This window comes from Corapipo altera, unplaced genomic scaffold (genome assembly GCF_003945725.1).
Source record: "Corapipo altera isolate COAL_440 unplaced genomic scaffold, ASM394572v1 61553, whole genome shotgun sequence".
Classification (NCBI taxonomy): Eukaryota; Metazoa; Chordata; class Aves; order Passeriformes; family Pipridae; genus Corapipo; species Corapipo altera.
The window spans coordinates 6,953,270-6,979,612 of NW_020884918.1; the positions used below are offsets into that span (position 1 = coordinate 6,953,270).

Here is a 26,343-nt window from a genome sequence, read left to right on the forward strand (position 1 = left end):
GCTCCCCTCCAGCGATCCCGCTCCCTTCCCTGCTCCCCTCAGCGATCCCGCCTTCCCTCCCTGCTCCCCTCAGCGATCCCGCCTCCCTCCCTGCTCCCCTCAGCGATCCCGCCCTCCCTTCCCGCTCCCCTCAGCGATTCCGCCTTCCCTTCCCTGCTCCCCTCAGCGATCCCGCCTTCCCTTCCCTGCTCCCCTCAGCGATCCCGCCTTCCCTTCCCTGATCCCCTCAGACCTCCCGCCTTCCTTCCCTGCTCCCCTCAGCGATCCCGCCTTCCCTCCCGGCTGCCCTCAGACCTCCCGCCTCCCTTCCCGCTTCCCTTCTCTGCTTCCCTCCGCGATCCCGCCTCCCTTCCCTGCTCCTCTCAGAGCCCCCACCTCCCTCTCCGTTTCCTTCAGTGATCCCGCTGTTCTCTCACTGCTCCCTCAGCGATCCCGCCTCCTTTCTCGCTTCCCTCAGAGTTCCCGCCTTCCCTCCCCTCTCCCTTCAGGGATCTCGCCTCTCGGAGCTCCCGCCTGCCTTTCCCGATTCCCTCAGCGCTCCCGCCTTCCGCCTTTCTCTCCCTGCTCCCTCAGCGCTCCAGCCTTCCGCCCATCCCTTCCCGCCCTCCCGCCCTTTCCTGCTCAGAGCTCCCGCCTTCCCCCCCCTTCCCTCTCCTCCCGCTCCAATCGAGTTGCCTTGTCCCCGGGCTCAATTTCCTCGCCTTTTGCAAACGTAACTAACGGTATCAGGTAAGTTCTGCAACAGCAGTTGCTTAATGAAGGAAAGAACTTATGTGTTTCAAGCAGCGCGCAGGATTACATCATCCAAATAAATATGCATCAGGCAGGCGGAGACTATGTATTAGGAGGGCGTGTTCATGTATTTTTTACTATATAGAAGTAACGTTTTTACGCTTTGGCGGGTTTTGTGGAAACCTCCGCCTTGCACCCCGCGCAAGAATAAACAGTTATTGTCCTTTCCAAACTACACTGCGTGTCTTTAAAGAGCTCCTAACAAGCGCTCCCGCTCCCCTCGAGAGCTCCCGCCTTCCCCTTCGCGCTCCTCCCTCCTCGGGGAGGGCGTCCCGCCCTCCTCCTGCCGCGCATGCGCCCTTCCCGCCCTCCTCCTGCCGCGCATGCGTCCTTCACGCCCCGCCCCCCTGCCGCGCATGCGCCCTTCCCGCCCCCGCCCCACGCCCGCCCGAGCGCGGGCGGATTCGAACGGGACCGGCCGCGGGATCCGCGTCCCGCCGCTCTCCCCTCGTCCCGCCGCTCTCCCCTCGTCCCGCCGCTCTCCCCTCGTCCCGCCGCTCCCCTGCTCCCTCTCCGGCCCCCGCGGCGCCCGGAGCGGGGGTGGCACCGGGAGAAGACTCGCGCTGAGACCCGCGCGTCGTGAGGAGAAACGGCCGCTGCTGCCGCCGCCTGTGGGGGTGATCTCGGTCCCCCCTCAGGGCGTCCTTGATCCTTCCCAGTATTATCGGCTTCCCTCAGGTATGGAGCGTGGTAAAAGCGGCGCGTGTGTCTAATAGCTGGTTTAGTAAAGCGCGGTGGTTCGATAGGGTTGTAAGCGAAAAGAGAAGTAAAAGCTTCGTTTCCCTGTGCGAGCCGCCGGAGGGAGCTGTGTGAGCGCTCAGTGCAGGGCCGCGAGGGTTTTGTCACGTTTTATGACCTTTTTTTATCGATTATTGCCTGTAATAGGGCTAACAATTCTATTACTATAGACTGTAGTCGATATATAATGCTCTTTTTTGTGCCTCTATACTCTGCTAACGCATTTTATTTTTTTTTTTAAGCACACCTTTAAATATTAATCACTTGATGTAATCTCCCCTGAGAGAGACTTACAGAAGTCCTTTGGATAAAGCCGGTATTTCTTGTTTATTTCAGTAAATTTCCAACTCCTTCATTAGTGGGCACTTCGATATAATTCCCGGTTTTATGAGGAGTTGCAGCACTGATATCACACACTGCATTGATCTCCAGAGTTCAGGGAAATTTATTGTCTAATGTCACTCACTTTGTGCTTCCCCTCCTGCCTTCAAAATTCAGTAAGATGAAAGAGAATTACAGCATTTACTGCTTCATTTAAGTTCCCTTTCCTTCTCTGGCAGATCGGAGTCCTTCTGAAAACTCTGCTTCTGTGCATAGTCTTAAATTACTGCCTTTGTTTTTGTTCCCCTTCAGCGTGATGGCGGAGGATATGGCATCCACAATGATGGAAGATCTCTGCTTGCACATCAACTCGAAGATTTCAAATATTAAAAAGTCCTTTCAATTAAAAAAATTAGGTAAATGAGATTAACAGTGGGGGTCGGTTTGCACCCCCACTTCAAGAAAAACGTTGAGGGGCTGTAGAATGGAATGGAGCTGGGGAAGGGTCTGGAGCAGCAGGAGCAGCTGAGGGAGCTGGGGGGGGCTCATCCTGGAGAAAAGGAGGCTCAGGGGGGACCTTCTGGCTCTGCAACCCCCTGACAGGAGCCGGGGGGGGGGGTGTTGGGTTCTGCTGCCAGGGAACAAGGGACAGGAAAAGGGGAAATGGCCTCAGATTGTGCCAGGGGGGCTTAGGTTGCATATTGGGGAAAAACTGTTTCATGGAAAGGGTTGTCCAGCCCTGGCACGAGCTGCTCGGGGCAGTGTTGGAGTCCCCATCCCAGGAGGGAGTTAAAAGCTGTGTGGATAATGCACTTTGGGACATGGATTAGTGGTGGCCTTGGCAGTGCTGGGGAATGTTTGGGCTCCGTGATCTTTAGAGGGCTTTTCCAAATTAAATGATTCCATGAGCTCTGTTGGCTGTGTGGAGCACGACAGTTTGACTTGCTGCTTCTACTGGGTGGGAGGATATGGTGATTGGGGAGTGTAGAGTTAGTAGGTAATCACTGCTCGTGGAGGGGAGGGAAATGGGATTTGGGGTTTGGGTTTTTTTGTTTGTTTTTGTTGGAGATTTTGTGGCTTAACATTCTCTCTTTGACAGGTGAAGAAAAATGCCTCAAACCTTATGTCCGTAAAATAGGAAAAGACATGATCCTCTTGAATGATCTCCTGGATAAAATGGAAAATGAAGTTAATCAGCAAGAAAAACTGAAGAATTTGCTACAAGTAATATTTTTTGTTGTTTTTTATAAAATACTAAAAGATTCAAAGGAATCTTTGATAAGTGTGTAGTTGGTTTTCTTCCAGATCCTCGGTGATATGTTTGGATGCACGTTCTTAGAAGAGAAACTGGGGTTTGAAACAGCCTTACTGATGGCATATTAAGCAGTTCTCCAGCTAATGAACATTAAAAATTTTATTTTTCAAGGTTTATACATGGAATCATAGAATCACAGAATGGTTTGGGTTGGAAGAGACCTTAAAGCTTATCTTTTCCCAACCTCTTGTCATGGGGCAGGGACACGTTCTGCTATCCCAGGTTGCTCCAAGCCCCATCCAAAACCTGGACACTTCCAGGGATCCAGGGGCAGCCACAGCTACTCTGGGCAACCTGTGCCAGGGCCTCACCACCCTCACAGGGAGGAATTTCTTTCTAATATTTAATCTAAACCTTCCCTCCTTCAGCTGGAGGCCATTAGAAGCATGTCTTTATCACTGACCTTGAGAACATGTTATACATCTTTCCAAGAGCTACAAAAATCTGTTTAATTGGAATATTTATCTATTCTAGTGTGTGTCTGCAGTGCCTTCATGTGTTAAGTCTTTGGGGAATGGGTGGTTTGGGGAATGTAGGTGAATGTGCTGTGGCATCTCTTCGTCACTACCACCGTTCCCCTGCCCAGACCTTGCTAGTTGTGTATTGTTAAAGATTTGCATTTGCCTGCTCAAACTTCTCTGGCACTCTGAGGGCAAGGGCAGACACCCCTCGCTCTGTTTCTCTGAGCTTTACTACTTTCTTCTGGGAAATGATGGGGTAAAGAGGCAAGATGACAGGGAGAGAGCAAAAGGACACCTCTTAATAAAGCTGAAAATTAACTTAAATTGCCCTAATTTTACATGCTTGACGTCGGTAGGTTCAGATTTCTGATGAAGTCTCACATCAATTTCAGGAGCTCCAGCAGGCTGGTGAGAGAGATCTAAATGAAGCACAGCACCTCCTTGAACACGTTCCTCCCCACCTGCCTAAGCCAACTCAGAGCTGGTATGTGGTACATGAGCATGGGGGTGTCAGGCTGCTCCTGGCAGTGTCTGGGTGCAGCATTGTGCAGCTCTGCTCCTTTCACGCTACGCTGACTCTGAAATTTTGGGAGCCAAGGTTGTATCTATCGATTCTGGATTTTGCTCTTGTCCAGGCTCGTGCTACCACCCTAAAAAATCCATCAGGTGAAGTCCATAAAATGGCAAGTTGTTCCAATGGAAGCTTCCAGTGGCAGGTGTGATGCAGTAGAAAGCAAGGGCTTCTATGTATGTAAACAGTCCTTGCTTTAAAATCACAAACACACCGATTTTATAACTGTAGTGCCTGTGGGTTGAAGGGCGGGTAAATGATCCCAATGCTAGGTCATTAGAACTGAAGTTCACCCCTGGCCTTCCAAACATAATTAAAAAAAAAAAAATCCTCCGACTTGATCGTCTTTCTGAGGGGCTTTGAATTATCACTGGGGGGTTTTTATTCTCCTTTCCCTGCAGCAACCTGACATTTATTTCATGACATCCCCTGCCTTGGAGAGGGCTGTGGTAAGAAGCTGTTCAGAATCAAGTAGCTCAAGTGTGAGAATGGCACACAAGTACGTGAGACAGTGTTATTCAGAAGGCTTCTAAGACATTGTAGCTCTGACTGAGTTTCTCAGCTCTTTCTCTGGCCTCTTGGAATTGCTTTTTATTTGTGAGTGATGTTAGTGTATGCCAGGTGGGGGTTTCTTCCAGAGTCTTAATATCTGGGGATCCCAGGCCTTGTTTCTAGCCTTGTACCTTGTAAACTGCCTGATAATGGCAGTTTATCAGTCTGTTTGAATTCAGTGTTTCCAATATGTGCCCTCAATATCTCAGCTTTATACCTTGGCCTGGTTCCTGACACCAGACAAGCCTCAGGCTGAAAACACTTCAGGTGTATTTCAGCAAAGCAAAAGGTTAAGTGTGTGGAAATAGGGTTCCAGAAGAGAAAAGTTAGGTGTAATTTTAGTTGGCATGTAGCAATATTCTCATTGGTGTAGGTACTGCTTTTATTGAAACTTAGATTAGTCTTAGACTTTTGCAGGAGCTTTTTCTGATTGCAATTCTTTAGACACGAGCCCTCAGTTTAGGAAACAGTCTCTCAAAATGTGTCTGGGGGTGTCTTGTTCCTTTTCAATTTAAATGTTACTTTTTGTGTGTGTGTGAGAGAATCAAAGTCCTTCAGAAATTACCGCTGGGGTTCTGCCTTTCTTGTCATAACCTACTTTCTTAATTTAGGAAACCCTTTGCCCTAAGTTTGTGTCAGCTCCTGGAAATTGTTTAGATGCAAATGAGGCTTGTTTAGTGATTGTGCCACCTCTGATATCAAAAAAATTCTTTGGGAAGTTGGTTTCCCATCCAGTCTTGTCCTGCTTGTGATCAAGAAGTTAATTGTGATATGACTTTAGCTGGTGCTTCCCTGTTCTGGACAGAACCACATATGTAAAACCAGCCAAGCTTTTCTGATAATTTTCTACAGACTGTGCTCTGCCAGCTCACAGCTGCTGTTCCATCAGTGTCAGTTTGTTGTTGGTTTCTCCTGGGGAATAACACATTTTATGTTAATGCCATTTGTCAAAGCATGCTTTCTCCTTTTTGTCCTCATCTTGTCAGTTCTTGATGTTCACCGTGTTGTGCAGTGGAGGGTCAAGGAAGTGCAAGACAGGACATAATTGATCAGAATCCACCGTATCACTGCTGATAATGTTTTCATTCCTCTTCTCCAAACCTTCCTCCACTGACCTCCTCCATCTCTGTTCCCTTATGTCCCCACATGTGTGGAGATGGGGGTACTAATGGACTGCTGAGTGACTGTCATGAGATAATGCAGAAAGCAGAGCCAGCACTTGAAGGCTGGTGAGACAGGCCTTGAAATCCCCAGGAGAGTGAAAACACCCACGCAGATGAATTGAACGATTCGTGGCTTTAGCTGTTGTTTCTCTCCTGCGTTCTTGGGGTTTTCTTTTCTTGTTTACCAGAGGAATCTCACTGAAATAAAAAGCAACTTCAGCGTCTCTCAAAGCCCTTGTATCCCAGGTGTTTACTGAGAGCAGTTTATCACTATGCCAAGGCTAGATTTTGTAAACAAGCGTCAGTTCTTTCTTCTCGTCCTCCAGGTCACGGTGAACTGTGTCTATACCACGTCACTGCAGCAGTACAGGGTCAAGGGATTGGGTGGAAACACAAAGCAAAAGCACCTGGGGATGAGGAACCGTGTAGAACCATTGTTGCAGTAGGATGGGTGCCAGGAGACTGGAGCGTGGGAGGAGTGAAGTTTCAAGATGTGAACTCTCTTCCCTTTGTCCTTGTTTTTATCCTTCCATTCCAAACCTACCTCCAATACCACCCAGAATCCCCCCTGCTTCCCTTTCCCTCCTCTTTGTTGACATTCCCTGCTACCTCCAAGGATGCCAGGATTCGTTTTGCTGTTGTTGTTCTGATGTAAACAGATGTTTTTCAGATGTTTACATCGGAGTAGGTTTAGCTGTTGGTGCCTGGGGTTTCAGAAGGGCTCTGGGTTGTGTCAGGCTGCTCCTGTCACTGGCCAGGCCGTTTGAGAGTCCAGCAGGTGGCACTCCCTGTCCTCTCCGTGGCACTTGCCTTTCCTGGGATTGGGACACTGATCTTGGGTGTGTCACATCAAGTGACACCTCAAATCCCAGCCCCGGGTCAGCAGAGTGGGCACTGCTGAGCCGTTCGCTGGCTGTGAGGCCCCACGTCAAAAAAGAATCTCTTATGGGAAGGTCAGATCAAAGTGGAGGATCAGTTTCTTGTGCCAGGTCAGCTCTCTACTGCTTTAGTTAATTTTGTTGTACATCCCAATAATGTCCTTATGCTCCAAGAGCCAAATGCACCCTCTTTGCTGTCCTCATGCCAAGGAGCCTCTAGGTGGGTGGCTGGGAAATCACTCTGGGTTTGAGGCTCTAAGCTGAGCCTTTAGAGGAAAAATAATGCTCTAATAACCACTCAGAGCAGGAAATTCTTTGACTTTGGGGATCTTGCAAAAAAAAAAAAAAAGAAAATATTTAAAAAATCACAGTCTGCTGGATGTTGTTGAATTTCTTTACTTCAAAAGACTAATGGATGAGTCAGGCTTTCCAAGACTTGAACTTGTTTCAAAGAGCTCTGAAGTATTTCAGATCTGCAGCTCTGTGCTGTGGCTCATCTGATAAAAAGCCAGGCCTGGTGTTCTGTGAAATGTAATGGTACATTGAATTCTGAGCTGCGCCGTGCTGTGCTTGGACTGCTTCCAGCTCACCTGCTAGCAGTCTTTGTAGCAGAGAAACCAAGAGCTGTAATGCAGTCACCTGAAGGATGCAGTCTGAGATGGGAGTAGGCTTGCTTTATTTATTCCTGTTTTGCGGAATACCATTAATTCTGTTCATCCAGCTTAACAGATGGATTAGGATTTACATCCGTGAGTAAGCAGACTCCATAATGTAATGGAATTCTCCTTACTACTTATCTGCTGTTTGTACACTTAATATTCATTCATTTCACAGCGTCACCGTGCCAACTGTGAAACACGAAGAACAAACAAAAGTGGGAGAACCTGAACCTGCTCAGAAACCTGCAAAAGAGAAAAGAGTCGTTAAAGAAATACCGTTAATAATGGCGGAAGAATTTGAAGCTGTTCCTGCGTAAGTAAGCGTGGCTTTCCTTACACCCCGCCACGTCAATTCGGGTGGCAAACACAGGTTTGGGAAAGTGACCTCCTGCAGAACTGGGACTGACAGAGATGGCTTGAAACTTTAAATATTCCGCAGGGTGAGGCATCATGATAACAGCTCCAAATAGTTGAAATGCAGCACTGGCAAGCCTGAAAATGAAATTAATAGAGTCTTCCCTTTTATTGGGAAGATCAGAACTGATCAGTTAAAACCCAAACCTCTTATTGCAAAAGTCACTGTAATTGTATGAACAGAAATTTATTAGATAACAGGTGAATTCTCTTCTTGTTTTGAGGACTTACAGGGAAAAAAAAAAAAAAAAAGAGCCGTGATCTCATAAGATGAAAGGTTTGTTTACAGCTAGAAGGAAAAATAATCATAAATGCTGGTTTTATTTGAGCCAGTTATTGGTTTCTGGAACTTCAGTTCTTGACTAATCAATCTGTTTTCAAACAGCGAAGGAAATCAAACTTGTTTCAAGGAGAAAACGCTTTGCACTGAAATCCCCAGATTTCTTCAGTAGAAAGCTGTGGGTATTTTTCCCTAACATCGGGACCTGATTAATGGATATCCTTGTCTGAAGTCTGTCATGTAGGAATAACTTTTTTCAAATGGCTTTTTGGGGGCAAGGATAAATATTTCTGCAAAAAAGGAGAAATTTCTCTAAGGCTAAACCTTTGTTGAGGCTCTAGATTCGGTGTGTTCCCTGACAATACCCGTTTCAATATGAAATATGTTTTTGAGTCTGTATTTTGCTTGAGGCTTTCCAGTAATTTTTCCTGCAGCTTTCAGAATTTTCGGGTGAGTCGTGTCCGTTTTCTTTCTTATCCTGAATGTTGAGCTAATGATAAAGGACTTCTGGTTACCTCTTAAAAGAGCATGCACCTGGTACTTTTTATTCTGCAGATCACCTCTAGTATTTTTTGTATTTACTCCCTTAGGTAGTTCTCTCCTGATAAAATTGTGGAAGGGTAAAGCCGGGGCATGGGAGTCTTTGGTGTTTGTCTCTGCTCTGGCAAGAGAAGTAGACACAGACCATTCCAAGCAGACATTATTTTAACTTCCAGTTAAAGCTATGATCTTCCACATCACAGGACAGGTAGTTGTGGCACTTGGGGGGACGTGGGTTAGTGGTGGCCTTGGCAGTGCTGGGGAAAGGGTTGGACTTGATGATCTCAGAGGGCTTTTCCAGCCTACAGGATTCTGTGATCATCCTTGAAAACAGAAGGTTTTCCTCTGCTGTTCACGGACACAGAGGATGGGGACAGAGGCCAGATGGATCCTTTTCCTGCTCATTGCAGGCTTATAGAGAGGTTACATCTTAGACTGTGCTGGTGGAGCTCTAGAAATAATTTTATTCATCTGGGAAAAGCATGTTTGTTCTGTGGAGGAAGATTTACATGAATTTACATAGATCTATTAATCTACCAGTATTACTGTTGCCTGGCAATGTTGTAGTACAAGATTGAGGGAGAACTTGTGATTTCACGTACTGTTTGATCAAATCTAAGCAGCAAATATTTGTGACCCAAATTTTCTTGCACCAAACATATTCCCTTGGATGAACGAGGATTGGGTTCAGATCCCAGTTCTCCAGGTCAGCACTGGTTCTGACCTAGGATCACAGTTGGACTCTATGATCTTAAAGGTTCTTTCCAACCCAAACAATTGTGTGATTCTGTTCTGTGGTCAGAGACTTGCAAATTATCTTACCCTTCACATCTGTTCCAGAAAGGCATTTTTTTGAGGAAGAGAAAGGAAATTTCTTGGTATCTGTCTCAGTTAACACTGAGTTCAAGGCAAAGGAAGAAGCTTTCTTTATTCTGTGTCTAAAATTCTTGCTGCTTTCTAAAATGTTTACTGCTTAAAATATTTTAGAATCTGCACATTCATTATAACTCTCGAGTTTCAGAAGATGGTAACTTGAGGGAATATGTTTCTTTTAGCCTAAGCATTTTTTTAGGGAGCAGGTGGTGGCCATTAAGAGGTTTATCTCTTTTAGTGTGGTATATATGTGATACACTGATGCTCTTCTTTTCTCTGAGGAGCACATCACTGTGCTTTGGTTTTCGTACCTATGGAAAAAAATGCTTCGAAAAAGGGCTTCTGTGGATCAAAAAAAGAAATTGGGTCACTTGTTTTGTTTTGGTTTTTTTTTTTCTAAAGGAAGATTTCCGAGTTTTGCTGTTTTTGGAATAGTGATGGGGATTTTAAAGTTATTTTAAATCTAAATTAAATGGCTGGATGTGGAACTTCTCAACTTCGTGTTTTTATGTCAGTGTATGTATGGACTGAAATAAATGTCAGCATTTACAGGTTTTCCAGCCGTGGTTGGGTAGAAACATGAGAGGGCTATGAAACAGCTGGGGTTTTTATGATCCTTAGTTATGCACAGAATAAAAATTCCTCTTGGTTTTGACAGAGTTTAATTTCAGACTAAAGCATCTTGGATGCCCGAGGGCCTTCTCAGAGCCCTTGTTTCTTAGGTTTAGGCAACCCAATCCTGCTTGTCTGTTTCAGCCTCAGGATGGGTTGAGGTGCTCCCTTGGCTTTATTAAGTGTGTTCACTGAGTGTCTATTGATAGTGGGAGCACAGGAATTTAGATTCAGGTATTTTATACCTCTGGGCTTAGCCTTCATAGCTCTCCACGTTCCCCCGTGCCTAAGGGAGGCAGACAGAGCAACAAATAGCAGTTAATGCATACAGGCAAAGCCTTCCTGTGGTTGTAGGATGTGTTGTTTATGCTGTGGCTGCATCTCAGGGGTGGTAAGTGCTGGTTTTACTTCTGTGAAAAGTAGATCGTTTTTATAATTACGAAGCGGCTGCACATCCAACTTTGGTTTAATCGAAGAAGTATCAATAAAGTTGAAAGCTGGCTGCCAGTAACTTCGTGGCAACTGAGTTTCAAACTCAGTCTGAGCTAAGAGCAGTTACTTTGAATTCGGGAGGTTTTACACACCTCGTTTGGACCTGGCAGCAGGGACTGGCTGTTATTGAAACCTACAGCAAACACTTTTAGTAGGTAAAAAAAATCCTGCCCACGTTCTCGTTTGGAATATTGAACTTGTAGTTGATTAGCTACTTCCTCTTTAAATTCTCTGTATGTTTTCCAAAGACCTTTGGTTTGCTGTAGCAACTGAATGATGGTCACAGGATAATTCAGGTTGGCCTGGCTCTTACTGCCATGTTTTCTGGGGGGTCGTGTTGTTATTTCAGCTTCAGATTTCATTTTTATATAATGGCTTCTCGGTTTGCAGCACTGTTCCTTTCCCTTAAAGGCATGCCTTTACATCTATAAATACTGAATAGCCTCACTTGCAGATTATCCCAGTGTTCTAGTTTTTTCCACATCACTTTGGTTTTATCTTCTGTGCTTCCTGTACCTCTAGGCTGTTATCAACAGATCTTATTCTCCTAGTACTGGTTTTATGAAATGCTCTGAAAGTTCAAAAGTGGACCTTACTGGTGCAGAATGGTGCCTGCACAGCTCAGTAGGCTGCACAATGAAATGCAGAAGACAACACAGAACTGGTAGTTCTTCAAAAAAAGCCCACCAAATAAAAGGATGTGAGATCAAACACAGGTTATTTGTGGTGATAATATGAACCAAGCTGTGCTCTTAGGCAAACGGATTTCATTTCATGCGATGTTTTCTGCGAAGTCACTTGATTTTTCTGTGTTTGTAGTTTAAGTGGCACGCTATAAAAGCAACTTTTATTCCACTCTGAAAGACTTTTTACAACTTCGACACTGGATATATTTTACTTCATTTAGGTTTCTAGTATTTCGTTTTTCTCGTTTGGAATTTGTCGTGGCTTTTTTTTTTACCTTCAAGACTGTTAAACAATCAAGGAAATGAACGGAATTAACTGCTGCATTTATTCATTAACACAAAGCGGAGGAAACTGCCTCTGACTAGGAATGGCTCGTTCAGTTAAGGCTGACGAAAGAGAAAAATAAACAAGGAACTTTGCGGCTTTCTGGTTACTGATTTTTTATTTTTATTTTTATTTGTAGGTATCTGAAAGGTCGTTTAGCGTATGATCAGATTAATGCAGTTGTTCAAGAGATTAACAAGGCTGTCGTGGAGAAGTACAAGATCATGCATCGGCCTTTGAAATCTATGTGTTTTGCAGTCAGAAATCTCTACAACAGGTTCATGGAAGAAGAAACTAAAGATACTAAAGGTATTTCTTTTTTTTTTTTTTTTTTCCCTTTTTTTAGTGTCTAATTCGTAACACTTGGATGTTGCAGCACAAGTATAATAATACTGGACTTTTTTTAAACCAGTATTTGTGACTGAAGAGTTATCCCACAACTGATTTGGTCACTTTTTGTATGTTTTCACTGAAAACATGTCATTTCTGTGTCGTGTCATGGCAGAAACTTTGAGTGCACGAAGATTTAGTTTGGAATCATTGCAAGTTCTGGAAACTCCCAGCTTGATAAACAAAACATATGAACTGTGTTTTCAGTTTTTAAGCTAGAATGGACATAAACTATTGAAAATTTGTTCTGAAGCTGGGATGTCTGACTAATCAATTGTCCTGCAGTGGCTTTGTGGGAGAGACAGGTCCACCTGACAATCTTAAGAAGTTTTCTTCTCTTAAAAGCATAGAGGGAGTGAAAATCAACCAAAATACCTTTCCCTCCATTGAAAAGAAAGTTTTGCTTGCAGGTTAGTTTTTCGAAAAATATGTAGCATGGTAAATCTCTGTTATTAAAATCCCCTTTTTGACATTCCTTCTGAGAACAAGTATGTAATTATTCCTGGAGGGGTGTACTGCACATGTCAAGCTTGGCCATGTCCTTAGAATGCCCTCATGCTTCCGAGTTCAGACATAAAGAGTGGAGCAAACTCTCTTCTGTCACACAGAAAAAGAACTTTCTCTGAGAACACCTTGGCACCCACCTCCCTGTTTTTGGCCTGGACAGAATGTGAGAACATTCTGCCCTGAGCACTCACTGTGTACTCAGGAGGCACTTCATGACAAACTGCAACTTGTTCTTGCTTTGGTTTTGTTGCTGTTCAAGACCCTCAGTGTTACAGTATGGTGATTACATCACTCACTTCTGGATTCTAAACGCAGCTTTTCTGCAGGGAAGGATTGTGATCTAATGGACCTGCCTGTCACTTTATTTTGAGACCTATAGGATAAGCATAGGATCATGGATTAGTTTGGGTTGGAAGGGACCTTCAAGAAGATCGTCTCATTCCACCCCCCTGCCATGGGCAGGGACACCTTCCACTAGCCCAAGTTGCTCCAAACCACGTCCAACCTGGTCTTGGACACTTCCAAGGATCCAGGGGCAGCCACAGCTGCTCTGGAGAACCTGTGCCAGGGCCTCTCCACCCTCACAGACAGTAATTCCTTCCCAATATCCCACCTAACCCTGCCCTCTGCCAGTGGGAAGCCATTGCCCCTTGTCCTGTCCCTCCATCCCTTGTCCCCAGTCCCTCTCCAGCTCTCCTGGGGCCCCTTTAGGCACTGCAAGGGGCTCTCAGGTCTCCCTGGATCCTTCTCTTCTCCAGGTGAACCCCCCCAGCTCTCCCAGCCTGGCTCCAGAGCAGAGGGGCTCCAGCCCTTGGAGCATCTCCGTGGCCTCCTCTGGACTGGCTCCAGCAGCTCTGTATCTTTCTTACATTGGGTTCCCAGGGCTGGACACAGGACTCCAGGTGGGGTCTCAGGTGTCATACAGAGGTCAGTGTTTTAAAGGGCTTTATTGAAATCATACTAAACACATGCAGCTGGATAACTTCATGTGACTGGCTTCTGATTTGGGCTTCAATGGTTTGGTTTCTCTAGACATGTTTTGCCTCAGTCTAACAACAGCTTATATTAATCTGGGATTTCTTAAAATACTTGCTTCATCACCCTTAATTTACAGCATATTTTTGGTTTAACTGTTTCTGTCCTAAGAACTATAGTAAGGAGTTTGAGCCCGTGGTTACTGGGACAGGCTAAACACTAGGAAGGTCCTCCTAGGCCTGGGATGCTGCTCCATGATCCACAGGAGCGTTGACTGCAGTGAAGAAACCTTTCTAGCAACTTGACAAAGCTACAGGTAGTCAGAGAGAAATTTCTGCCAGAAATTTGGGGGTTTTAAATCTGAAAGATTGAGGTGTTTCGTTTCTTCAAGCACCCGAGAGACAGCCTTATTTTCTTGTTTGTGTTAGAAAGTTGGACATTCAGCATCTGATAGAATGTGTGTGTTTGTGTGGTAGGTTGTTTTGTTTAGGGTTTTTTTTTGTGACTAATCATCCAGAAAGTCCAGAGAAAAGGTCTGGCAGGCTGTCAGACAGTTCTTATCTGGCCAGCACAAAATGATTAAATGTCTTTATCCATTGCATTTTTCGGGATGAGTTGTGCATTCATTGATTTGTTTGCTTAAATCTCTACTGTGAGTGACCCTCTACTTAGAATTCCCAGAGTTTCCCAGCCTGGGCTGATTGCCAGCTGACCTGTTCTCTGATTTCAAGATGAGAAAAGATGCTGCCTGATTTATCAGGGTAAATTCCAGCCACTAAGGTGATTCAGGGAGTTCAGCTGGTTGTTTAGTGCATGGACCAAACCACCACCCTTCATCCAGCTCTGGCTTCTTCCTAAAAAAGATCCTGCTATGCTCAATGTTGCTGCCCTGACTTCTGGGCAAATATAAGAAGAAATCTTGCCAAAATTCAGGACATTCTGGTGTTCCCCTGATATAACAGACTAACCAGTATGCAGGTTATCCCTGGGCTCCTAACACTTTGGGTTTAATGCCCTGTTACCAGAACTTGTAAATGGTCTCTATCCAATGGTGCTCGTATTTTAAGCAGTTGTGCAGGTTTTCTTCTTTTCCTGGTAAACAAACTTCACACCTCTTATCTGTATGGGAATTCAGTGGTGTTACAAGCTCAGAGATTACAGCATAGTTTCCTGTTTGGGAGAGATCTAGATTTGGACAGTTATTGTCTCTGAAAGATTCTACTTTCTATTAGACGTGTGTCACCAACTCTCAAAGTGGACCAGTCTGTGAGAAAACACTACCTGTTATTCTTCTGCTCTGGCTAAAGAATATTTTGGGGAACATTATGCTTATAAATACTCTGGGACCTTAATCCTTTACTGGCAGCTTCAGCTTTCCAGCTTGGATCAGCTGTATTCTCTCCAGTTAAACTGGAAGGACCTTCTAATATCTTTAATGGAGCATCTCTTCTTTGTGTTGTCTTAAATGTCACTGCCTCTGCCTTAAAGGATAAATTGAGGAGGGAGAATGCTATCTTATTTTTCCAAGCTGAAACACCCCCACTCCTGTGTCTTCCTTCTCATTAAACTTGGGAGTCGCTTCCTTCTACCTCCCCTCCTTAAAGATAATTGGACATTTCCTTATTATACCTCAATTAGCACATCCCTGGTTTCAGATTGCTTTTCTTTCTTACAGTTTTGTGGAGATACATGGTTAAAGCCTTGTGCCATGTTACAGGAAGCATTAAATATACAGTCTTTTTACTAGGTCTGTAATTATCTCCTATCTGAGCGGTGGAAAAAGACTTTCTGAGTATGAAATCACAGCCATGGGAATATAGCTACGGAGTGCTTAAAATTGTGGAGTCATTTAGGCTGGAACAGGCCTCTAAAAGATCACAAATTCCAACCACCATCCCAGCGCCATGTTCACCACTAAAACATGTCCTCAGTTGCCACATCCTCACATTTTTTGAACACTTCCAGGGATGGTGCCTGGGCAGCCTGAATTGTAATGAGGATTTCCTTATGGAATCAGTTAATCAGCTACAAGAAGGCATGAGCTGCCAGCTCTGTCTGATGCAGGACCCTCCCGTGCCATTTTCTTGGAGGCTGCAGGGAGGATGCTGTTTGTGTGGTTAGTCTTTTTCTTGCATTTCCTTAAGCAGTGAAGAACTACTCTTTTCCAAATCAGATGGAGGTCAAAGGAATGGTGGGCTGCATGGCTCTGATGTATGCAGGGCTCTCTCCTCCTTTTTGCAAAGAGCCAATTCCAGAACTTGAGTTCCTGCCGGGAGACAGAGCTCACTGAGTGGGGCCTGAGGATGATGCAGGGTGTCTGAACATCATGGGAAGGCTGGTAGTTCTCTTTCTGATGACAAATTTATAAAGTAGAACGAAGCTCCTGAGATAGCGTGCGGCCTTCCTACTGCTGATGGTAGCTTTTCCGTCAGAATTGTTAGGGAAAGGTGGCATTCTCACTTGTGAAACGTTAAAAGTGCATCCTGTCCTTTCTCTGGCAAAATCACTATTTGTTTTCCAGGTGAATTTTTTATTGTGGAGGCTGATATCAAGGAGTTCACCCAGCTGAAGCTGGACAAGCGCTTCCACAACATCCTGAACATCCTGAGGCACTGCCACAGAGTGAGAGAAGTTCGTGGCTCAAACCTGGTCCGCTACATCATCTGCTAACAAGCTTCCCATGGTCTGCCTGCCTGTCTGTGTGCACTCCTCTCCATCTCTCTTGTTTTCTGGAAGGCAGGAGTGAGGAAAGAGGGGCAGTATCAAACGGCCTTGAGGTTATTTGAGTTTTGTTTCGAAAAGTTGAGGGGAACTACTCTCTTTTGGTAAGTTACAAATTCAAACCAGAAAGGCAACTGGTTACAGGCAGCTTTAGTCACATTTTAATGTCAGCACATGAAAGTTGAATGCTCTGCATGTTAATAATTTTCTTTTTGCTTTTATGAGTTGGAGATTGTATTAAAGACTCTGGGGCTACTCAAAGGAAGCATTTGTGGTTTTTTTTTTCTTAATGCCTCTAACCAATTTCCTTTTTTTTAATATTTCTTATTATTATTCTAGTTGTATGTTTTGGAGTTTTCTGCGTCAGCAGGTTGACTTTTCTTCCTGTGCCATTTACTTTGAGATTTATGTAGGTTTAACTTTGAAAGTTGTAGGGAAGAAGCAAGAAGAGCCTCGACCAGGCCCAGAGAAACCACGTCCACATGAAAAGTGAGCACTTTGTAAGGAGAGGTCCCACATGTGGAACAGTTATGGCAGCCTTGAAAAGGAACTTGATGGGCAAACAAGACTGAGAGACAGGTGTCTAATGTTTTAATTAGTAGTATAATTGGGGAAGATGATCAAGGCCATGTTGGACAGGGCTTGGAGCAACCTCGTCTAATGAAAGGTGTTCCTGTCCATGGCAGGAGGTGAAATGAGATGGGCTTTAAGGTCTCTTCCAACCCAAGCCATTCTGGGATTCTGTGAGACCTATTCCTAATGATTGAAACTTGCTGTTCTCAAAACATTTGATTCCTTGCAGAAAAAAGATGAAATTATATGATGGCGTTCACCCAGTGGGTGGTTGCCACTGACAGTGGTTTTTTTATACTTAAGTGGAGGCTGGGATCCTTGGGATTGCCTTTTCCTTCTGTTGGATATTAAAACCCAAAACCTTATACTATACAACATAACCTTGGTTTTGCCTATTCACTGTAAAGTCCTGAGAGTTTCATCAAAAGTTTTTTTTCTGTTCAGGTATCACAGAACAGTTTTGTTTTTTTTTTTAATTTTTATTTTCCTAGTACTTGTTTTGGTCTGGGTAAGCTTGATTGCTGCATGACTTTTTTTTTTTTTTACCTCCTTCTTATGTTTTGTTGCAAGGATTGCAGTTTGTGCTTAACTAGGTGTTGGTTAACAGCTTTCAGTCTGCTGCTATGGAGTTTTTAATTTTCTAAACTATTTTCCCTCAGGCATATCCTCGCAAATGTGCTCGTTATTTTTAATTCCCTACCCTAACAGTACGTTTTCTTTTGTTTTACTTCTGAGGAAGTCTGGATTGTGGTCACTTACTGTGCCTTTCCACCTTCCTTCCTCCAAAAGTCCGTGCTGACTTGCGAGCTGGGAAAGAGCCCTTCCCAGCCATCCCAGGGGCTCAGTGAGCTCCTGTCTCCTCTCTTGAAAGGAGTTTTTTGGCGTTCCCAAAGCGTTTGGGGGGGGGGGAAACGTTCTCCTCCAGGAGTTGCCTCAAAATAGGGCTGTTTTCTGCTGTATGTTTACTTACTTCTCCCTGGCCAGTGCTCCCCGTGTCCTTCACCAGCAGACCGTGGGCAATGGCACTGGGTGCCTGTAGGTGTTTGGGGCAGCCCTGCCAGATGGTTTAACGTAATATTCCTCCCAAATACAGCCAACGTGCAGCTTCCCAGTGCTGGCTCATGCTCTGCCAGCTGTCAGCTTTGCTGCTATTTCAGCTTCTGGAAACTGAGATGGAGCGGAGGCAACACAAGAAAGGGATTGTCTTCCCACAGCCTTAATCTACTCTCCTTGGGACACAGCTCAGTTCATGATTTCACACCCCTGTTGCTCTCTACCCCCTGGACAGCAGGAGCTGTGAAGAACAGGAGGAGTGGCTGATGAATATGTATCTAGTGAGCAAGGTTACCTCCCGGCCTGGCCTAGATGAAACAGGGAACCCAATGTCGGCAATAATTTGATGTGGTAAATGCCTTGGGCAGAGATGAAAGAAGTGTCTGTTGAGTTTGGCCTTGGTCAGAAATCAAAGTGACTCCTGTTGCCTTGTGTGCATGGTGTGAAGGTCGGGGAGTGGGGGAGATGCTGTTTGACAGTGAGAAAGCAACGTTGCACAAGCCTGGCCAGCAGCAGGACTGATGAGCCACCGGACTGTGCTGCTCGGGAGAGGAAAGGCCTCACACATCCCAGGGGAGCTGGGTTTTCTGCCTGTCAGAGACCCACGCCTCTGCAAAACTGAGCCAAAACCAAGCTGCTTTTTTAAGATGCTCTTTGTTCCTGCTGCTTTGCTGGTTTGTTGGTTAAAAATTAAAACAAAAAGAAAAAGGCTTTTTTTTTTGTTCTCCTTAATTCTTCTTTTGAAGAGGCACTAATGGAAATAATTATCTGTTGAAATCAATGCTCAGAGCACTGGCACCCCTGAGTATTTAGCACTGCTGTTGTTTCAGGAGGCAGTGATTTCCATCTGTGAGAGCACATGTTCCCTTTCATAGTAGCCATGAGGAGGAAGAGAAAAGGAGCATTTCCTGTCATTCACGGGTCTTTTCTTACAAGGAGCTGATACTGAGCAGGGCTGTTGAGTAACTGTGTAAGGGAACTGGGTGGTAAAGAAAGTGATTGATGTCGAGGTCTTTGACGGAGGAGTCTCCCAGCTGAGAAAGGTTTCTCTCCCATACATGATTTTATCAAATGACCATCTGAATTGTTCTCTTAATTTAAAAATCTTAGAACCTTTTTTCTAGGATGGTGCTTGCTGTGGCTCATGGGACTGAACAATCCAGACAAACCACAGGGATTGCAGTCACAGGTCTGCTTGCCTTCCCTAGCCTGTGAAATTTGGAGTCTTTGTGTGTCACAAACAAGATGATATATATTTAAGCAGCTTAATTATAATCATAACTAGCTTTAAATCCTAACCCTTTTCCACGGCAAAGTACAGAAACAATGATGCTTGCTAATTAAAAGGTTGATTTTTTAATTATTTTTTTTTCTGTCACACAGAATTTTCTGGGAATTGGGATGCAATTAAAATGCAGGAAAACTTGTTTAAACAGAACAGCTTTAAAAATGATTGGGTTTGTTTATAGGCAGAGGCAATTAAGCATTTTATATGTACAGACAGAAACGTGGAACAAGTTTATCCCTACATGTGTTGCTTTCAAAGCTGAATGAAACTCAGCATTTTGGAAAGATTTGGTTGAAACCAGATAATTGTGTTTGCAGTTGGATGTATCAGGTGGTAGCCTCAGCTTCCTCAGATGGAGAACTGCACTAGAAAACTGGTTTTCCCATTTCCTCAATTCTTTGTGGATTTACTCAACGCAGATAAACCAGTGGAATATCATCCATTCTCTCAGGATCATCATGTCATAGGGTGGAATAGCAACACAGTGGCTTTAATTATTTTTCTATCCCAGTTCAGTGGTGCATCTTATTTAATTGATGTGAGATTAATAAGTGATGATGAGTCCAGGCCTTTACATCACTTTGTGAACCGAAGCTGCCTGGGCTCTCCTGGCATTAATTTAAGGCTGTTTCACTATCAGCAGAAGTTTTGTGGATTGGTCCGTTCTGAGGTTTGCCTTTTTCACTTTCCTTTTTCCCAGATTTCAGGGGGAATTTGTTCCCACCTACCTCTTTGTGCTGGCCAGCCTCAACTTACTCCCCCCTGCAGATGCAGCTTCTCTTGCCCTGTTCAATTATGAACTAATGTTTTACATTTGATATTTATGCAGCAGCTGAGAAACCTAAATAATTAAATTTCCCTGTGGCCCGAGCAGGCCAGGAGTTGGATGAGCTTCTTCATGGATGTGAGCTGTGCTGGCTTGAAGGATTTTTCTGGTGTAGTGGTCCCTACCTGTGGGCTCATTCCTCGATAGAACCTGTCCCACTACTCATCAATAATTCAGCTGTGGCTCAGCACATCAGATTAACCTTTGGGAACGCTCTGAGGTTGCTGCTCCCTGCAACCTTTGATTTTAAAGCAGCAAAATTATTAGTTCAGAGAACAACCTTGCTTCTGGAGAGTTAATTTTGGGGCGACGGCGGTGACTTAGCATGGCTTGGTTGTTGTGCAAGTCTGAGATTTATTCAAACTATTCAAATGTTTGATTTAATAATCCCTATTTTCCTATTTGTTTTAACAGTCTGGTTCTTTTGTGATGCCTTCAGCCACGGCACAGCTGTGTGGGGATGTCAGGAATAGTGACAGAGTTGCTACAATACCCACCATGGCAGCATAAGGGCATTAAATCCCTGTCTAGTTACTCATGGATGATATCTGGGTGTCCCTTTCTTCCCAGTTACAGCTGGATGTGATGAATTATCCAGAATTTCAAGATGCTGTGTTGGTGAATTTTGTTAAAATCCAATTTCCAGATGTCCCTGATTCCCCACCTCATGCATCTAAACGCTGCCTCCCCTTCTCTTCGTGCCAGTCCTGGGATGATGACAGGCAGAGATAATCCATGGAAGCAGACACTGGGGAAGGTTGGGAATGAGCTGGCCAGCAGTGGTAGGTCATAGGAGACCTGCTGGTCACAGCAGAGCGCAGATTAAAGTAGGAATCCATTCTTGAAGCTATTGCAAAGTAAGCCAATGAATATATATAAACACTGAGTTTACCAAGCTCTTACGCTAGAAATGGAAAGCAGTCGGTCAACCTCCAGACAGCACGTGTGGACTCAGCTTGGAGCCTTTCTCTGTGAGGTCCTGGTTGCCTGTTAGGGCTGATTAAAGAGAAGCCAGAAGCTGGAAGTGAGGATGGCTTCAAAGGTGTGATGAAAGGGAAAAGTGAGGAATTTGGGTTACTTAATGTAGAAGGAGATGTGGAACCGTTAATGGCGGGTTCAGGTTTATCCTCGTGGGAGCTTGAGGGTGATAAAACATGGGAATGATGCACAACCACTGGAGTCGGCTGTGCTCGAGCCCGGAGCGAGACCTCAAAGAAGTCATCATCCATCCTCTCAGACATATGATCTCAGAGTCTGCTAGTTCAGGCTGATTGTTCCTTGAATGGGCTTGTTCCTCCTTTGTAGTGGCAGCAGCATTCTGGACGTCCTGCCCTTCCCTCTGCGAGATCTCGGGAATAATTGCGAAGGGAGAGAAGGACCCATTAACCTTTACCGTCTGCCTCTTCTCGGTGTGATCCAGTTGGTGTTTGCCTTGATGGCGATAATTACACAGAAGTATGTAATTGCAAGACAAATGTTTAATTAAGAGCAGGTTTGTTGCTTGTCTCTTGTCTGCTTCCATCTGGGAAGAGTGTGGTTGTGCCGGTCGTCTTGGCAGCCTGGATCGGACAGGGGCCTGACAGGCCCATCCTGCACCCTTGCAAAAAGAGTCAGGGAATAAATGCAATTAAAAGGCTAATGGGAGACTTCGTTCCCTGCTGCTGCCATGAGAGCTTCTAATTTCTAAGTAACACTTTGCCCAAGACCCCACACCTTTTGATGACACCCACTGTGGACAAACCAGGTTTATTTTATTAAAATACATAATTTGTGATGGTGTGTCCTCACGGGTCAGGTGCCTTGTAAGGAAAACTGCTCTTCCAGATGATGTAGTTATCTGCCTCCAGATGAGCTTAAATCAAAATTACATTTTCTAGCTCTTCAGCAGTGCCCAGTAATGTATTCCTGCAATATCCTAGGAGTCAGGAAGCTTTTAAACCCAAAAAACCTTAGGTTGCAAAGGCTTGATGTTTAAGCATGTCTGAATAAATTGGTTGTAAATTCTCAGCCTGTGCTGCCTCTTGGGAAGACTCATCAAGGTGAAGGTGGCCCTGTAACCTGACTGCACAGGGAATTGGCATTAAAATATTCCTCTTCTCATTGCTGTCAAGTGCAGGGGGTGTTGGGGGCAGAGCTGCCTCCCTGCCTTTCAGTAACAGCAGCAAGCATCAGCTGCTGAAATAATTTAAATATCTTTTCCCTCCGGGAAATCACATTGATCTTAATAAGGTTTTTTAATTAAATAATATGCTGACTCTTACAAGCTGGGAATGTGTTGATTTTTTTTGTGTTTATTATTTGCAGCAGCGTTTCCTTCTGGTTGTCTCTCAGTTTGCTTAAGGAGACAAAGGCTCAGGATTGATTCCGACTGGGAAACAGCCCTGGGACCTGCCCACAGGCTGCACCCGGGAGGATGGGATGTGGGAATATGTATATGAGCCGCTGCAGAAGTGTTAACCCCGCAGTGAATTGCTGGAAGGTCTCGTTGCAGGATACATCCCAAACCCAGTGCCAGCGCTCTCCTGGTGAACCAGCTCCACTTGAGCTCCTCACTTCTTCCCTCCAGGCAACTGGGAAATTTGGGGATGGCTGGAGTTTCACCGTTCCTTTCCCCCCGCTGATAATGAAGTGGGTAATTAGGCAGAACTGCAGCGATTTCACTGATTCTTTAGAAGCTGATGAACATAAAAACGGCCTGTTTCGCCCCGCGCTGGTGAATCCCAGCTGTGAAAACCCCCCCCACGCTCCAGGGCAGGGCTGAACGCTGGTGCTTTGGGGCAGAGGCTGGGAGGTGCCATGGCAACGTCTCAGGCAGGAGCTGGTTGGGTATGAACCTACATGCACGTGCCAATTAAAATTTAAACAGCCTCCCATGCGAGGAGTGAGCCCGTGCGGTGGGACCCGGGTGTATGAATAAAATATAAGAGTGTTGAAGGGTTGTCTGTGCTGGTGGGCACCCGGCTCCGAGGCTCCTCCATCCCTGCCTGGCTCCGTGGCTGCTTGTCCTTCCCTCCTTGGGACGGGTTTGGAGGTTTTGAGATGCTCTGGCTGCTGCATCACCTGTGATGTCGTGCTCATGGGGCTTCTACCTGCTTTGGGATGAGCTGAGCTCCCTGACAAGCACCTGCATGAGACCCTCAGCGTTTCCCACCCCCAAATTGCCACAGTTGACTTTAGTTATCAATATTTTGTGCTGCAACGTGAACGAGGAGGGGTTCTCTTGTGGTTATGCCTTAGTGATAATGTCTGGAGCGGTTCCTAAGCATGGCTTAGTAGTGTTATCCCTATTGTACAGAAGAAAGATGAGTTGTCAGGGCACTGAAGTACCTCCCACAGCCACACTGCAAGCTGATGGTTAAGACTGCAGCACAAAGTGCTTCATCCCTGTCTGCCACCTTCCCGTGCTCCCACGAGTTTTCACCTGGCAAATCCCTTTCTGAGGAGTGATGCTTTTTGCTCAGTGACTTGTCAAGCTCCGCATTAAAACCACTCAGCTTCACCTTTGCCCCTTCAACTTAGGAATTCCCGATGTTTCCACCTTAACAGAAGGAAAACCTCCCCCAATATCCAGCTTAAATCCAGCCATGGATGAGAAAAACCTCTTGTCCTCGTGCCTGGCCTTGGAGGCTGCTTAGTGCGAGCTCAGGCCCCACTTTTCTCCTTCTTCTCTAAGCCAGTCCTGCTCTCCTTCCTTGCCTTGTCTCCTCAGCCAGGGATGCTGCTGGCAGAAATTGTCAGGAGTCTACCTTCTCACTTTGTTTGTGGGATTTGGTGGCCCCATTTGTAGGACCAAGCATTACAAACCTAACTCGTGGTCAAGGACACCACGCTGAGAGTGAATCTTCCACCGCCGTTGTTCGGTTACCAGCGGTTTGCGTTGTTTGATTTGGGTCCTTATCTGAGCACACAGGACGTGCATTTTCTGCGATTCTGGGTTTTTCTGAGTGTTTGGACACTTTTCCTGGTAATGGTTCACTAGGGCTTTGAGGTGCTTGTGGCCAGAAATGGGGAAGAAATGGGACACAGGGAGAAGGTGAGAAATTTCACCGTCTCTGTGACTCCCTTCCTCCACATCCTGTGAAGATACTGCTGCAGGGGCTCTTCCCCATGTGTGGCCACATCTGTGTTTCTCCCATCTGCGCTTCAGATTTGCTCCCTTGCATGTTGTTTTTTAGCCTGATAATAACTTATTTTTTTATCGACCTTGGGAAGCTCACCTGGAAACAGAACACAGGAGAGGTGGTCTGCAGAATGTTATCAGAAGCGTAAGAAAACAGCAGAACAGCCTTTTGCTCAAAGCTGGAAGCACGCAGTGCAGAGGCGGGGGGAGATGCAATTCTGCAGGCCTTTGTAAAGCCAACTTTTGGAGCAGATCAAGCTTAAAATGCAGGTTTTGGAAAGGCTTTGCTCAGCTCACCGTTGCCATGAGCTGTTTTGATGCTGGTTTCAACATCTCCCTTCATCTGCCTTCAGCTGGGATGTTTTCATCCAGTCAAAGGCAGAGGTCAAGGCTTCCCAGCAGTGCAGGGAGAGAAGCCAGGCTGCCTTGCATGAAGGATGGGGAGCCCACGCAGGGAATTCTTCTCTTGGTGGCTGGGGGAGGTAATTCCTATTTTTTCCACCTCTACAAAACACCACTTCAAGACACAAAGAGCACAGAGGGAGGTCACAAAGATGGCTCAAGCAGCACTTCTTGTACTTTGCTTTCCCCCGGCTTCATCTCCAATCATCTAACCCTGGTGGGGGGTGATACGAAAGATCTACCACGTGTTTTTTCACCCCAAAAGCAGCGAGGAAAGGGTTTGAAACTGGCTCCTCTCTGCACCCGCATCTGGGGGATGATGCCTGGGAGGGGCCCTGGGTGGTGGTGGCAGTGCTGGCTGCAGGGGAGGTTCTTACAAAGATGGTGAATCCCAATTATTCCTGTTGTCTGACCTCAGATGCAGGCACTGAATTTTCAGTGATCACAAAAAGGGTGCTTAGAAGTCTCCTGCTTCATTTCAATGCACCATTGCATCAAAGTTTTTTCCCCAGGTCCAGCTACTTAAGGGTCTTTCTTGCTTGTTATGGTCACCAAATCCGCCGTGCTCCGACCCACAAGTGTGTCCTGGGCTTCCAGGCCCTCAGTTCCTCCAGGTTTTTGGCTCCTCATGTGCCCACAGCAGCCGTCAGAAATCTGGCCTGTATTTCAAGGAATCTTTATTCTCTAAAGCCTTAATTAATTTTCTTTAGTCTTGCTGGGGCTAATATCTCTTGAATGGCTTGCTTACATGAACTAGCTTGATTAACAGCAGCACCCAGACACAAAGCTCCTCCACTTGTTCATCTTTTCCATGGGAGCATTTCCTGTCTTTTATAGTCCTTTGCTGAGGCCAGGCTTTAATCTGAGATGGTGGAAGCAACAATGCACACATAGACAATACACCAGTAACTCATGGGGTTCCTCGGATGACGGGATAAAATTTCCCTGGCTGAAAACATCAGATTACAGGTTAATCTGCTTCACACAGAGGTCTCTCAAATCCTGCAGAGCCTTCCTCCCCCTCCTCATGCCTTGTCGTTGATACTGTGGCCTTTAGTGACAGCGATGCTGAGATTTGGGAATTGCTCTACTGGGGAGCCTCATGAATCCTCCTTGGAGCCACCAAGACTCTTGCCCAGAGCAGGTTTTGCCTCTGGCCTGGCAGAGATCGAGCATCATCTGCTGCTGCTGCCCTGCCCAGGCTCCACTTGCTGTGAAAGGACTGGCTCCAGCAGAAACTCTGGAGGCTGGAGTCTCCTCGAGACCAAAGGCTCTGGTTGGCACCCGTGGCCCAGCTGGTTATTCTGGTTTTGTTCTTCAGCTGGATATGTCTTGCAAGCCTGGGAGGACCGGAGAGGTTAAACCAGCAGCTGGAAAGCCTTCAAGGCTCTGAGGCAAGTCCATGTGAGCTGGGGCTGCTGCTTCCTTCGACACACACACAAACAGCCCTGGCTGACCCCGACCTTTTTCCAGGGATGAACCATGTCCCAGTGAGGTCAAACAGTTCCTTGCCTTTTCCTGGCGACTACCAAGAGGAAAAGCGTGGGCATGGGACCTGCAGGCTAAGGGGTGGAGCCCTAAGATCAACTTTCCCCCCAGGACAGTGAAACCTTTGCCTGCAGCCACCTAAGAAAGGAGAGGATGGGAGAAACAGTCCACACGTCCCACTCAGCAGTGGCATTCCTACTATGACCCCCTGCTCAGTGAGGACACAGGGCTCGTTGGCTTATTCCAGGCACAAAAGCACTGTCTGGAGCCCGCCTGGAGTTGTGGGCAGGGGGAGTGAGCAGTTGTCCCTGTGTCCCTTTTGGGCAAC

At 45.8% G+C, this 26,343-nt stretch overlaps 1 protein-coding gene across 1 annotated transcript; it reads left to right on the forward strand.

The window, feature by feature from the left end:
- Window positions 1-1,256: 1,256 nt before the first annotated feature.
- Window positions 1,257-16,530, forward strand: SKA1 (spindle and kinetochore associated complex subunit 1). Its single transcript, XM_027656055.1, has 7 exons — window positions 1,257-1,470; window positions 2,164-2,267; window positions 2,951-3,075; window positions 4,020-4,111; window positions 7,626-7,763; window positions 11,812-11,981; window positions 16,066-16,530. The coding sequence occupies exons 2-7, from the start codon at window positions 2,168-2,170 to the stop codon at window positions 16,212-16,214; spliced, it is 774 nt and encodes a 257-aa protein (XP_027511856.1). The 5' UTR covers window positions 1,257-1,470; window positions 2,164-2,167; the 3' UTR covers window positions 16,215-16,530.
- The last annotated feature ends 9,813 nt before the right edge of the window (window positions 16,531-26,343 follow it).

Coding starts and splice junctions, on each gene's coding strand:
- SKA1 (XM_027656055.1), top strand. CDS start 2,168: ATGGCGGAGGATATGGCATCCACAATGATGGAAGATCTCTGCTTGCAC. Junction 2,268..2,950: donor CTTTCAATTAAAAAAATTAG/GTAAATGAGATT, acceptor TCTCTTTGACAG/GTGAAGAAAAATGCCTCAAA. Junction 11,982..16,065: donor AGAAACTAAAGATACTAAAG/GTATTTCTTTTT, acceptor TTTGTTTTCCAG/GTGAATTTTTTATTGTGGAG.